Raw genomic sequence first — 15123 nt, forward strand, 5'->3', positions numbered from 1 at the left:
GTTTTAGTTTTTTGCTAACGAGTCCCTTTTTATGTTCCTCATCATCCAGACACGGGCTGACTTTGTAATGATCTGTCACTCTTGTCGTTGTTTGTTTCCGCAGAACTACAAGAGGAAAACAGAAGCGGCTAAAAAGGAGTACCTGAAAGCCTTGGCTGCCTACAGAGCTAGCCTGGTTTCCAAGGTAACTGCCAGTGTGTGTACACCAGTGCGCGCGTAGGTCATGTCTTTGGTGTACACGGGTCAGCGGTGATATAAAGGAAGATAAATTAGACGATGAGAAGGAAAAGGAAGTGTTTGCCAAGCTCGGGCGTTTCTATTTGGGCCCTTCGGGTGTTTGAACATATTTTTTGCTTCCCGCAATTCTTTGGAGGGAAGTGAAAAGCAACAAGTTTTTCTTCACGCTTCCGCCAAAAAATGTGCCAATCAATCAAAAGAATGCAAAAAAAATTCCGTCATTTTTCGTTTGATACATGACTTTGCTTTGTATCTTAATTATGTGAATGGAAAATAATATAGACACATAGAAATACAAAACAAACCTAAAGTACATGTATTAAAGGAATGTCAATGTATATTTGTTTAAATATAATTGAATAGCTGAAAAGGTAACAAGAGAAAATGCGTAAATAAAAGTTTGTTTGTTTTTAAATATTTCGAAATCAAATAAAAATAAAACTGAAAATATTATCTATAATTGAATAATTACCCCCAAAATAAAACAGAAAATATGTTATATAATTGAATAATTACCCCAAAATATTTTTAAATCAACTAAAAATAAAACTGAAAATTTTATATATAATTGAATAATTACCCCAAAATATTTTTAAATCAAATAAAAATAAAACTGAAAATATTATATATAATTGAATAATTACCCAACATATTTTTAAATCAACTAAAAATAAAACTGAAAATATTATATATAATTGAATAATTACCTCATAATATTTTTAAATCAAACCAAAATAAAACTGAATTATTGTATATAATTGAATAACTACCCCAAAATATTTTTAGTGTCTCTTATCTATCTCACATCTAAAAAGATAACTATATAAAGATATTAAAAACAAGCAATTAAGTAACGCAAGTCATTTCCAATACATTTTTAAGAAAACATTTTATCCAGATTTATTCATTCATTTTCAACACCATTTATCCATGTCAGGGTGACGGGGTGCTAGAGACAAGCATTGACACTTACAATCACACCTCCACCGCGCGGGAATCGAACCCACGTTCCTAGTATCTCATTTTTTTTTGCTTTCCATCTCGTTCCTCCATCATTGTTTCCTTTTCCCAAGTAAGCCCCGCCCCTCGGTGCCGCGCCTCGTTTCCTCTCCCCCGAAACAAGCACCTTGATTAAACCCTGAATAGTTCATTCATCAGCCTCTTGGAAGACGGGCGCCTTTTTTGACTCACAGCCGCTTTTCTGCGCTCAATTAAGCCTTGATTGACGCCATACATTGACGAGCGTGCCGGCCCAAAAAGAAAAGGCAAAAAATACAAAGTTTGTCAGCCCAGAAGAACGCAGGATGCACGAAATGAGGCTTTTGACTGCGTAAGTGGATGTGGCGCTAATTGGGGTTGCGCGTCTTCGCCGTGCACCTGTTGCCTTTCTTTCCCTCGCTGTCAACAAATGTCACTAACTATTCGCACGATAAGTCTTTCGCCGTCTTTTTAAAATGTTTGTGAGCCTCGGTTGGTTTTTCCTCTGATGAATAGGAAATGGATTGAATGACCCATCCTGCTTTAAGGGGAAAAAAATCTTTTGGCCATATTTCTTAAGTCACTATTTCATTTTTCCACTCGGCCCCGCTATCACCTCCATCCATCTATCCATCTTTTCTTCCCCGTGCATTGATTATCCCGAGGAAATGGATAGATCAGTCCAACCCGATTGACGCCTAACGAGAGGGAGCGCTTGTTTGTCATACGAGGAAGGTTTGCAGCCAGAAATAAGAATTGACAAACAGGCACGCTTGTTAAGTGTTTTTTTAGACTTCTGCTTTTATTTTTATTTATCACTAGCAAAAATATTATTCATTCATTTTCTGTATCACTTATTCTGACAAGTCTCGCAGGCGCTGCTTAAATCTATGCAAAAATATCCATTTATTTTAAATTATTATTATGATTACATTTTAAATTTTACTATTTTTTGATACTTAAAGAAAATAATAATAATATTGGTAGTGGTATTGTTAGTAGTAGTGGTTGTAGTAGTGGTTGTAGTAGTAGTGGTTGTAGTAGTAGTAGTGGTAGTAGTGGTAATAGTAGTAGTGGTAGTAGTAGTAGTGGTAGTAGTGGTAGTGGTGGTAGTAGTAGTAGTGGTAGTAGTGGTGGTAATAAAAGTAGTAGTGGGGGTAATAGAAGTAGTAGTGGTGGTAATAGAAGTAGTAGTGGGGGTAATATAAGTAGTAGTGGTGGTAATAAAAGTAGTAGTGGTGGTAATAAAAGTAGTAGTGGTGGTAATAAAAGTAGTAGTGGTGGTAATAAAAGTAGTAGTGGTGGTAATAGAAGTAGTAGTGGTGGTAATAAAAGTAGTAGTGGGGGTAATATAAGTAGTAGTGGTGGTAATAAAAGTAGTAGTGGTGGTAATAAAAGTAGTAATGGTTGTAATAAAAGTAGTAGTGGTGGTAATAAAAGTAGTAATGATGGTAATAAAAGAAGTAGTGGTATTGGTAGTGGTATTGGTAGTAGTAGTGGTAGTAGCAGTAGTAGTGGTAGTAGCAGTAGTAGTGGTAGTAGCAGTAGTAGTGGTAGTAGCAGTAGTAGTGGTAGTAGCAGTAGTAGTGGTAGTAGCAGTAGTAGTGGTAGTAGCAGTAGTAGTGGTAGTAGCAGTAGTAGTGGTAGTAGCAGTAGTAGTGGTAGTAGCAGTAGTAGTGATGCTAATAAAATTAGTAGTGGTAGTGGTGGTAGTAGTGGAAGTAGTGGTAGTGGTATTGATAGTAGTAGTGGTATTGGTAGTAGTAGTGGTAGTAGCAGTAGTAGTGGTAGTAGCAGTAGTAGTGGTAGTAGCAGTAGTAGTGGTAGTAGCAGTAGTGGTAGTAGCAGTAGTAGTAGTAGTGATTAGGTACAGAGTAAGATATTGCAAAGTCAATCTAAATTATGTATATGAATTGTTATTAGTTAGTCGATATTGATGCCGTTAAGCTTTTCAATTGAACTTATTTACCTACATCAATTGCTCAGATATTTGCCAATTGATTGTTTTATGGTTTAAAAACATGCATTTATCTCTATTATCAGTCGCTAGGTAATTGTAACAATATGTTTTGTTGTTTGTTTTTTTCCAGGGTGTGTATGTGGGCGCCGTATATTTAGTTGGCTGTATATATAGACAAGGAAAAAAAGGGGAGCCGTAATTCTGCTGGCACGGAGACATGATTGTTAGTTGAAACAATGGCGCGTGCTGTTGGTGGTGCTTAGTCGCCTTATGCTGGCACGTCGCCTCACGCTGGCATATTTCGCACCATTCTAACTTTGCTCTTACAATATCACACACTTGAACAATTTTGGATAGCATGGGAGTGGGAACATTTTTGGGAATTAAAGTGGTACCTCAACATACGATCTTAATCCGTTCCGGGACTGAGATCGTATGTGGAGCTTTTCGTAACTCGAGCGAACGTTTCCCATTGAAATGAATTAAAAACTAATTAATTCGTTCCAACCCTCTGAAAAAACACCAAAAACAGGATATTGGATTGGAAAAAAATGTTTTATTTCTTCTAATTTGCCATCTATTAACAAAGTAACACATAACTAGTGGTTTAATAGTAATAAAATGTGTTTAATAGAACTAAAATTAGACACGGAGGGTTATCCACGGCAACGCATTCGTAACCGAACAAACAAATTTAAATTAACTTGGATTAATATATACAGACACACTCAAACATACGTTTAATGTAACTTTACACAAAACTGAATTCTAATTTTGTTTATTTATTTATTTTACCTTCGTTCTGGGCGGGTTAGCTGTTTGCCACGCCTCCACCCTCACGTTCGCTATCGATGGGCTGTTTGCTGTTGTATTCCCTTCAAAATATTCCAAAAATGATGCACACAAATGTCCTCACAATAGGATAACGCACGACCACTTGCCAACAAGAAGTAGTTTTGAATGAGCGATCGCGGGAGCTAACAGGCTAAGGAAGGAATAACAGCCTACCCACGTATTGATTGTGGGTAATGAAGTTTTATTCTGAGAAAGGGTGCCATTGGCTATCGGTGTGGTGTGCACGAGTATACTTCATTACCCAGAAATCCCTCTTTTTGCCCGTGCATTTCCTGGTCGATGCTAGGAGAAACTCGTCTGAATAAATCGTTCAGTGCTCATAGATATCTGTTATACACGAAAGTAATGCGGCAAAAAAGACGCTACAATGATAAACAGCCTCTCATGTCATGGCCACCTGGCTTGGTCACATCTCGAAATTTTTCTCGTATCTTAGGCAAATTATTCGATCGAAATTTTCATCGTACCTCGAGCATGTCGTAGGTAGAGCTGGTCGTAGGTCGGGGTACCACTGTAGTTGAAAAATGTCCGTAAAGTATGCGCAAAAAGCAGAGTTGTTACATCTCAGCAAAGTCGACGCCACGTTGCCTAAAGTCGATGATTAATTTAGTGCCCATGAATGACAGGAACACCTCCATATTGACTAAGCTTTTTTCTTCTTCAAAATTGATGTGAGATTTCGAGATTTTCACTTAAAATGTTGCAAACATTGTTGTTGTTTTTGCGTCGGCAGACGTACAGCGACCAGGCGGAGCCCAAAAATGCCCAAACGAGCCAGGGGTCTCCTCACCTGCTCCCCAACCCCTCCATGTACAGCGTGCCGCCCCCTCCCCAGCCTTCGTCCCCCTACCTGGGTCCGGGGGCTTTCCCCCTGGCCGAGCTGCAGAGCTACGCCGGCCACGCCCCCCGCCACGCCCTCTCGCAGACGCTCAGCCAATCGCAGATGCTGCCCAGCATTAGTGCCTCTCCGCCCTCCTCCTTCCAGATCAGCCCGCCGCTTCACCCCCACCAGCAGCTGTCTCTTCACCAGAGCTCGCTGCTCAACCAGCCAATCCGCATGCAGCAGGTCCAGTCCCAGCCAATCATCTCTCACCAGATAGGACTGCAGGCCCCGCTGCACTCCCCGCCTCCCGGCCAACAGGTAGCTTAAAAAAAGTGCAAAATTTATCTAGAATGTTTTTATTAATGTGATAGTGTTGTTAAAACTTTAAGAGATAAAGTTGAAGCTTTTAACTTGGACAGCATTTTGTGGTCACGTTAGCAGAATTCGCTATGACACCTGCATTAAGAACCTCCATACAGGTACCCAAACAATACCACCCAAAAATAATCGGTACTGTATTTTCTCGCATATAGGCCGTATTTGTCGCTCAAAAAAATTGACTGAATCAAAGGTACGGCTTATATGTGCACAAATTACTGTATTTTCACGACTATAAGGCGCACCGCATTATAAGGCGCACCTCATTATAAGGCGCACCTCATTATAAGGCGTACCTCATTATAAGGCGCACTGCATTATAAGGCGCATCCTCAATGAATGACACATTTTAATTTTTTTCCATATATAAAGCACACTGTATTATAAGGCGCCCTGTCTATTTTGGAGAAAATTTAAGACTTTTAAGTGAAAATACGGTAGACTTGACATGCATGAAACTGCAAGTTTGGCTGATACGGTCATTTATTTCAAGAAAAGATAAACAGATAAAATGCTAAACAACATTTATTTTGACATCAATGAAATTCAATAAGAAAAAATGGATCTTGCATAAAACGTGAAAAAAACTCACTTACTTTTGCCTAGTGGTGCTACTCCATAAAGTGCGTATTTCCCAATAAAAACACAAATATGTAATTTTAAAAAGTCACGTAGGTAATAAAAAAAAGTAATAATATTGTAAAAAATTGCACATTGTTATTGCACACCCCAAAGTTATTGCAAAGAAGGGATTGTGACTTTAAGTATATAACCGACTTCTTTCTATAGGGATTTCCACACCTCCAGTCAGAGTATCAGAAGAGCATTGGAGGCCCCCAATCTCCAGGAGGGTCCGGGGGTCCGGGGCCGGGTGTGGCTCCGGGCCACGATTGGGACGGCGAATACTGCAATCGAGAATGCGGCAACCACTGCAGGTACGTGCAAATGTATTGACGACTTAACTCGTTCACTGCCATTGACGGCCATAAACAAACATCCAAAGCATTTGAACTGGGATGACTTGACATTGAATGATCATGTTTGAGTTCAATCCATTTCACCTTGAAGGAATTTACACCCAATGAATTATTGTAGAAAAATACAGACCTCCCCTAAATTCATAAAAAAATATCCATATTTTAACCCATTTTAAGCATGATAAGGCACATTGTAAGCCACGGGTGTCAGACTCGGGTTGGTTCGCGGGCCGCATTAACGTCAACTCGGTTTCATGTGGGCCGGACCATTTTAGATATAATATTTAGATTTTTTTTAAATAAATGGATTAAAAGAACTGGATTAAAATCCCTGAATATTCAGTTTTTCATAAATCTAAATCAATGTTTATTTTAGCTTTTTTATATATATTTTTAGATGTTGCAAAATGATTTTTGAACTAAAAACACAGAAAAAATGGATTAAAAAATTACATTTATTGATTTAAAAGGGGGAAAATCAGTAAATTTAATATACATCTATACTCTTCATTTTATAGATCTAAAACAATGTTTGTTTTAGCTTTTTTTATATTTTTAGATTTTACTAAATGATTTTTGAACTAAAAACAAAAAAAATGATTAAAAAATTACAATTATTGATTTAAAAGGGGGAAAATCATGAAATGTAATATACATTTATACTCTTCATTTTAATTTGATTCTAAAACAGAAAGTTGGCACTCATGATTTACTTTCTCGGGCCGCACAAAATGATGCGGCGGGCCAGATTTGACCCCCGAGCCGCCACTTTGACACCTGTGTTGTAAGCGCATTGGCGACGCCTTATGCCAAAAATGGGAAGAAAAAAAACTGTCCTAGCTGTCTGCCATTGCACTGAATTGCATTATAATTTTGTTGTAACCGTATTTCAAAACGGTGCTTTTTCGTCACCCTCTACGTTGTTAATAATCGGGTTTACAAAAGTCATCATTTCCCAACTGCGTATCTCAAAATCAAATCATCTTTCCCATTGGAATGAATGGAAAACAAAAACACATCCAACATTTAACATTTTTTATTACCGCGATTCCGATCCGTCAGTCTCACATTTTTGTTTTCTGGGCAGTGGCAGCATGATAGGCAGGGACAAGCCCCTCTACCTCACCTGAGCCCCCCTTGGCGGCCAGCGTTGGACCGGACCGACCGTCTCTCCTCCCCCTTACCCTCCCCCCTTTTACCTTTATGTACATACGTGTACTTAAACATACCAACACGCCGCTCCACACCTATGTTTCCTCTCGTGACGGGACTTTTTTTTCGAGGGTCCATGTGGGCAGGGGTACGTGGGTGGTGGGTGACTTCCTGTACAAGCACTTACGACTCCCCCCCCCGGGGTACTCGGACGATTCGCCGAAAGACGTTTGGCAGACGGACAGTTCGCCGAACGGACGTTTCGCCGAAACGGGATTGTGTGCAAGTTTTTCAACCTCGGCCCGCGGGCCATATACGGCCCGTTACAGATAACATTCATTTAGGAATAACAAGGGCATGTACTGCCCCCCGCTGGACATATTTCTAAATACATGTACGTACTACAATGTGCTGGCAATTTTTTATATTTTTTATTTTATCCTCGCGTTTAAAGTAGTAGCCATTTGCAGATCGCACACAACAGTACGTGACAGCAGAAGATATAGAGAAAATAAAGTAGTAGTAACAGTAAGTACTACTGTAATGAAATTGTAAATCCAGAAATCCTACTCCAGAAAATTTACACCAGCATAGAAAACGTTGAGATTAATCCTTGAATTAAGGTTCTCAGCAAATCATTTTGAAAATATATTTCCTAAAATAATGGGAAATTATTTAAAATTAAACTAGAAGTAAAAGTGTGTTCCATGGCATTTTTAGGTATTGTTCTCTAAGCCCTCTAGTCTGTCCAAGGCACTTAGAATTTCACATAAGTCTTCTAGTGTTGTTTTTTCTCAGTGTCAGACATCAATCCCCAGCTTTGATAAATTACATTACGTGTCCAAATGGCTACTACTTTAAACGCAAGGATAAAATAAAAAAATATAAACAATTGCCAGCACATTGTAGTACGTACTTGTATTTAGAAATATGTCCAGCGGGGGGCAGTCCATGCCCTTGTTATTCCTAAATGAATATTATCTGTAACGGGCCCTATATGACGCAAACATGTACACACACGATCCGGGGGCGGGGCGAGCGCGTGAATCCCGTTTCGGCGAAACGTCCGTTCGGCGAACTGTCCGTCAGCCAAACGTCCGTCGGCGAAACGTCCGGTCACGCCCCCTGGACCCCCATTTGTGGCAGGTTAGGCCGAGCCGTGGAGTGCTCGTCCTTTTTGTCCCCTCAGGGACACCATTCAGCTTTAATTGGAAAAAAAAACTTGTTGTCGTCGTCGTTGTTGTTACTCTTTTAATTTATTTCCGCCTCACACCCCCCCACACAACCCCCCCCCCCTGCTGTCGAGAGATATTTACTCCTACTCCTGTGTTTTTGTTTATGCTTAAAGGGGACATATTGTGGCAAAATTTGACTTTTTAAATGTTTGTGTACAAAGAAAACGGGCCTGCCCACCCAACTAGTGTGAAATTAAACTAACAAGATGATTTCACAGAGAAATATGCTGTAAAAAATGCTGTAAAAATCAAGACAAAGTCTTTAATTTTTTGATGCTCGGGAAGTTTGGGAGGAAAGAATGCGTTACAAAGACACCCGACGGGAAGACGTATGTCTCCTTTAAGGCCCGCAAATTGTTAAACACACACAAAAATCGTGTTTTTTTTCTGGGATATTAATATTTTGAAATATTAAAAGACCCTGGGAGGTCCGATGAGCTGTCACACAGTGTGATTGTAAATACAACTTTTATGGGATCAAATAAGGAAGTTGTTCATCTTTAAACTTATACATGAAAGTCATTGAGCGCGTGTGTGGGTGCGTGTGTTTATTCTCTTTTTTTATATATATAAAATCAACCTACAGTTCATTTTATAGGGCGTAAAAAAATTCAAGGAATAAATAATAATTAATGACGCATTGCCTCAAATAAAAAAGCTTATTTTTGTTCCACCGTGAAGTCAATTTTAGAATTTTGCTGATTTTTTTTTTCTTTATTTTTTATAGGTTTTTAGTTGTGTTGGTATTTTTAACTCCTGTGTGATGGCATTTTGCTAAAAAAAAATTAAATCCCCAATTTAAGTTGTGTACAAAAAAATTAAATAAATAAAAATAAAGACAAAAAAGCCAATTGTGGTTATATTATTTGTAAAGTCAGTAACGATAAATATTTTAAATGGTTAGTAACTTTTTTTTTTGCCAATTGACCATTAGCCAATGACATTTTTTTTATTTATGAGCAATTTAAATGATGTTTGTTGAGTTAAAAAGTAAATAGAGATGTCATATTTTTTAATTTTATTGTATGATTTAGTATATTTCTTTTTTTTCCATTATATTTTATTGTTTTTGGTTTTATTCCATTTTATTTTTTGAGTAATTTAATTTTCTTTTCCAGATTTGAATGGTTTTATTTCCTATTTTTTATGACTTATTGCTTAATTTTTTTTCCACTCATTTCATTTTATTTAATTTTTTTTCCATCTTAATTTGATTTAAATGTTCTTCATTTTTCTGCTCCCCAACGTGAGCTCTACAGGAGACAGGATTGCATTTCTTTTTCTATCTTTTGTAATTTGTCGCTTCCGCGGCAACTCTTTGTGTCACGACGCTTCTTTTTATTTTTGCAAGCTGCATTATGAAGATGATAATAATAATAATAATAAAAATGTTTCAAAGTGATGGTCTCGATTTGCGTCATTTCATTTATCTCCTCTTCTAATCTTTTCATCTTTTCAGGGCTATTGAACGCTTTTCATTTGCCAGTTAAATCAATCAAGAAACTTCTTTTTGACAAGATTTGCACCAACGACAAAAAAAGGAACTTTACCGCATTTTGTGTGAGTAAAAAGGTTGCAATTCACACGCAGATTCATCCATTTTTTTTATTTTTTGGGGGTTGCTAGTCACGTACAATAACACTTGTTCATGTTTGGTAATCATTTCACTTGCATTTTTTGCAGCTGCAGTTTTTAATTTCTTTTTTTTAAGCATTCACGTGTGATAAATGTACTTCAGGACAGGATGTCGTCAACGCCAGGCACCAAAGCACATTTGTGGTTTCGCACCTCCTATTTTGACGCAAGCTTCCTCACGTGCGATACGTCCATTTCAATATCATCCCATTTGAGGCTTTTACGCTGTGCTGAGTGTCTAAAGTGGATATGTTTGTTTTTTGTGATGTCCTTTTACGTATTCAGTCACAGCTATCAGAACAACACGAGGGGATGAAGACGCGTATGCCTTTGTATGGATGCATTTTAGATTTCATTTGGCTCAGTAGCAGCTTACGCTCTTTGTTTCCCTCAGATAAAGAAAACAGCAGCTTTGTATTGAAACAGACTGATATATGTATGTTTGTATATATATATATATATATATATATATATGTATGTATGTATATGTATGTGTGTATATATATATATATGTATATATGTATATATATGTGTATATGTATGTATATATATGTATGTATATGTATGTATATATGTATATATATGTATATATATATGTATGTATATATATATATATATATATATATATATATATATATATATATATATATATATATATGTATATATATATATGTATATATATATATATGTATATATGATGTGTATATATGTGTATATATATATGTATATATATATGTATATATGTGTATATGTGTGTATATGTGTGTGTATATATATGTATATATATATATATATATATATATATATATATGTACATGTATATACATACATTTCCATATACATATATACAAATACATACACATATACACACATACACACACACATATATATATATATATATATATATATATATATATGTATATATATATATATATATATATATATATACATATACATATATATATACATATATATGTATATATATATATATATATATATATATATATATATATATATATATATATATACATATACATATACATATATATATACATATATATATATATACACACATCTATACATATTTTTTTTTATTAAAATGATTGGATATACATGTTTTAAATGGTAAACATGCTCATTTAAATTATTTTGTGGAATATTTTCATTTATACTTTAGAAATTGGAAAAATTACTAAGAACCCTAAAATAGGAAAATATTGATGCCCAGAGTTGGTTGAGATAGGCTCCAGCACCCCCAAAACCCTTGTGAGGTTGAGCAGTACGGATAATAAATGAATATTTTATATCTTAAGTTTAAAAAAATGTACATTGAGAACAAAAGATATAGAATTAAGATCACTGTCTTCAGCATGAAAATACGTTTACAGTTAAAAAAGGAAGAGCCTCGCTTTTAAAACGTGTGGGAAAGAAATATGATTATTACTAATTAGTTTGTTGTTTTCTAAGTATTTGAGCACATGCGGGAAATGTGGTCAGCGCGCAAACGCTAATTGTGCCGGTGCACATTTCTCACAAGCGGCGCGCCACATCTTGGGTGAGAAAACCCCAAGAGAGAAAAAAAACGTTGAAATGAAAACAAGAGCGCCTCCAGCCTTTCTCCCTCTGAGAGCTTGCTAGCGGAGATGAGTCAGATGGAGAGAAAATCTGTGTGAAAGTTGCAAAAAATACACCGTTTGTCTTTAAAACGCTTCTTTTCAGCCACTTGGAATGATTTCAAGTGTTTTGATTACAAAAAATCCTGTGGATGCTTTTTAAAAAGCTATTATTTACAGCTAAAATTAAATTGCTTAGCCTAGCTACTGCTGCTAGCTTAATTAGCTTAAAGCTTTTTTTTTAAATGTATCATTGTTATAACTAAATAAAAAAATCTCAAGGTATTTAATAGCTCAACAGAAACAATTGGTAAATGCACATAACACGTTATTGTATATAGATTGAAAAGCTTAGCTTCTAGTTTTGCTTAGCCTAGCTACTGCTGCTAGCTTAATTAGCTTAAAACTTTTTAAAATAGATTGTTATAACTAAATAAAGGGAATAACTAAAAAAAGCTCAAGGTATTTTGTAGCTCAACAGAACCAATTGTTAAATGCACATTATTGTATAGAAATTGAAAAGCCTAGCTTAGCTTAGCCCAGCATTACTTAGCTTCACTTAGCTTAGCTTTGCCCAGCATAGCTTCACTTAGCTTAGCTACTTTTGTTAGCTTAATAGAACCAATTAGGCTCTGCACTTTACTTGTTTTTGTACTGAAATTTTAAAAAAATCTTTGTTTATTTTTGCCTAGTTTCTATTATTTTAGCTACTATTTACTATCAAAAAATGCACAGCACTGAACTAGCATGTCTAGTGCTGCTTATGGCTCCTAATATGTTTTTATTTTGTTTTGTTCAAAACTGAATATTCCCAACAAAAGCATAACCATAATCAACTGCTCTCTGCATCAATTCTACCTAATCCGATCGCTAATTAGCCCGCTAATCGCTCGCCGATAATGAATTGAATCCCGTTTTCCTCTCACGCCCGCGACGACTTGTTTTCGTGTTTGTCGTTGTCAAATATTCTGAAAAGGGCCCGTTTTTTTAATGCATTTTTTAATTTATTTTATTAATCCAATGAATGGAAACTACACTGAGGAATGTCTATTCCTGTCTAATTGAATTAGCTGGTGTGGTGAGTGTGATTTTGTGTGTTTGTGTTTGGCAGCTGCCATCTGTTTGCCTGAGAGCAGCTCTATTAATAAGCCATTCACATTGAGATGGGTCGCTCTCTCTTTCTGTCTTTCTGTCTTTCTATCTATCTTATTACCATGGAAATTGTCAGAAGCTGCCAAAAGAGCGGAAAGCAAAGACAAAAGAACGCCGCTTTCAAAATACACCTGAGCCAAAAAGAACAGAACTGCCGTCTAATTACCAAGGCGAACAATTAAAGCTGTGCATATTTATTGACGGGGGAATTCATATGGGAGCATATGCTCATGAATAGCCCGGCGTAGAACCATAAAGAAAAGCGGGGATATAATGCAATGTGCCTGTGATGTTATGCAAAGTTGAAGAAGTATAAAAGTACACGGGAAAAAGGCTTTTTTTTGCACGTTTCAAACGCCTACTGACATAGCGTTCATTACAAAATGCTCAAGTTAAAAACAAGGAAACAACAACAAAGATAGCAAACTTTCCAATGTTCTTTATCCCACCCGAAGAGCAACTACCGTATTTACTGGATATAAGCCGCCCTCATGTATAAGGCGCGCCCTTAAAATTGCCTTAAAATCGTTTAATTTTACAATTTTTCGCGTATAAGCCGCCCCCTGATTCACAATTTTTCTATTTCTATTTTCTATTTCTTTAATTTAAAAATGAATATATAAATATCGTATTTTCTCGCATATTAGCCGCATCCGTGTATAAGGCGCGCCCTTAAAATTGGCTTAAAATCGTTGAATTTTACAATTTTTCGCGTATAAGCCGCCCCCAATTCACAATTTTCACCTCCATATTTACGGTTTTAAAAAGGAGTACAAATGTGTTACTTTGAAGGGAAAATCTTAAGGAAAATCATTCCACGTGGTATTTCTGAGATACTTTATGAATCAAAAGCACATTATTAGTGTCAATATAATAATTCATCCAGTAATGGTTCTTTTCTTACTGCAAAACAGAAAATAACCAACAAACGGTAAATGTTACTTTGTCGACATCTACAGGTGAAAAAGAATATCACAAATCTTGTACGCATATAAACGTACCTTAATTCAGTCATCATTTTTTTTAGTTACAAATACGGCTTATATGCGAGAAAATATGGTAACGTTACTACAGTTTACTCAAGAGATCTCCAAGTACATTTGTATTATACTGCCCCTGGTGGCCATGTTGTGCATACTAGAAGGATTAGCACCATGTACATTACATTGAAGCAAAAAAGAAAATCATTTCACTCAATTCTCATAAACATTTGAAACATTTTGTGTTTTTTGTCATGTACTATTTCATCTTGTGCTATTTCTCAACACATTACAGGCATTTTGTTGTTGTTTGTGCAGAAGACATTTATTTTATTAATTTATTTATGCCATTTTACATGTCTGTGATACTGTTTTTCATGACTCCATTGACTCATTCATTCATTTTCAACGCCGCTCATCCAGGTCAGCGTTGCGGGAGCCTATCTCAACTGACTTTGAGCCAACTGATTGGTCACTGGTCAGTCGTAGGGCACACTTAGTGACAGACAACCATTCGCAGTCACAATCACACCGCCCACCCAGCGACAATCGATCCCACGTTTGATCACACCCAAGTCAGGTGAGTGAACCACTACACTATCTCACTTCAAAACAACTTTTTTTTCAATTTATTTGCTCGTTTCCGCTCCATAATAAGTAGGCGGGGCAATCTAAGACACTTGCATTGATTGGCTATAATTGCAGCGGCATTTTTTTTTTTAAAAATCTGACAAAATTGCCTATTATTTAAATATTTCCCAACTACTGCACATTAGAAAAATGAAATTTTGTGAAAAGAAATAATTTCCTATCAATACATTATGGCTTTAACAATGACGGATTTAACCTTTGAGCTAAAAAAAATAAAATAAAAATAAAATAAATGTATAAAACAGTAGGAAAATAATGTAAACACATCCTTAACGAAAAATAACACTAAAAAAATAGTGTTCTTGTCATTCCAGCAGCTAATATTAACCTCTACCCTATTTTTTCCTGCACCATCCATGTTGACAACCCTCCCCTGCACCCCCCCCCCTGTTAAAGCAGCAACAAGAACAAGAAATTCCAATCTGGCGCTTTGTGTTCAGTATTCCGATCACACTCAAACCTCTCTCCCGCAGTAATACGAGTCTACTTTAAAATTC

General features: G+C 36.3%; 1 protein-coding gene across 3 annotated transcripts in view; it reads left to right on the top strand.

Moving 5' to 3' along the window:
- Nucleotides 1-7547, top strand: part of tox2 (TOX high mobility group box family member 2) — a 134528-nt gene extending 126981 nt beyond the window's left edge. For all 3 annotated transcript variants that reach the window (XM_077603000.1, XM_077602999.1, XM_077603001.1), the window contains 4 exons: nucleotides 104-184; nucleotides 4764-5171; nucleotides 6021-6166; nucleotides 7296-7547. In XM_077603000.1, the coding sequence (XP_077459126.1) occupies nucleotides 104-184; nucleotides 4764-5171; nucleotides 6021-6166; nucleotides 7296-7338 (678 nt within the window). In that variant the 3' untranslated portion in view covers nucleotides 7339-7547. The remainder of the gene's footprint in view (nucleotides 1-103; nucleotides 185-4763; nucleotides 5172-6020; nucleotides 6167-7295) is intronic.
- Nucleotides 7548-15123: the final 7576 nt, after the last annotated feature.

Source organism: Stigmatopora argus, chromosome 6, assembly GCF_051989625.1.
Source record: "Stigmatopora argus isolate UIUO_Sarg chromosome 6, RoL_Sarg_1.0, whole genome shotgun sequence".
NCBI classification, from domain to species: domain Eukaryota; kingdom Metazoa; phylum Chordata; class Actinopteri; order Syngnathiformes; family Syngnathidae; genus Stigmatopora; species Stigmatopora argus.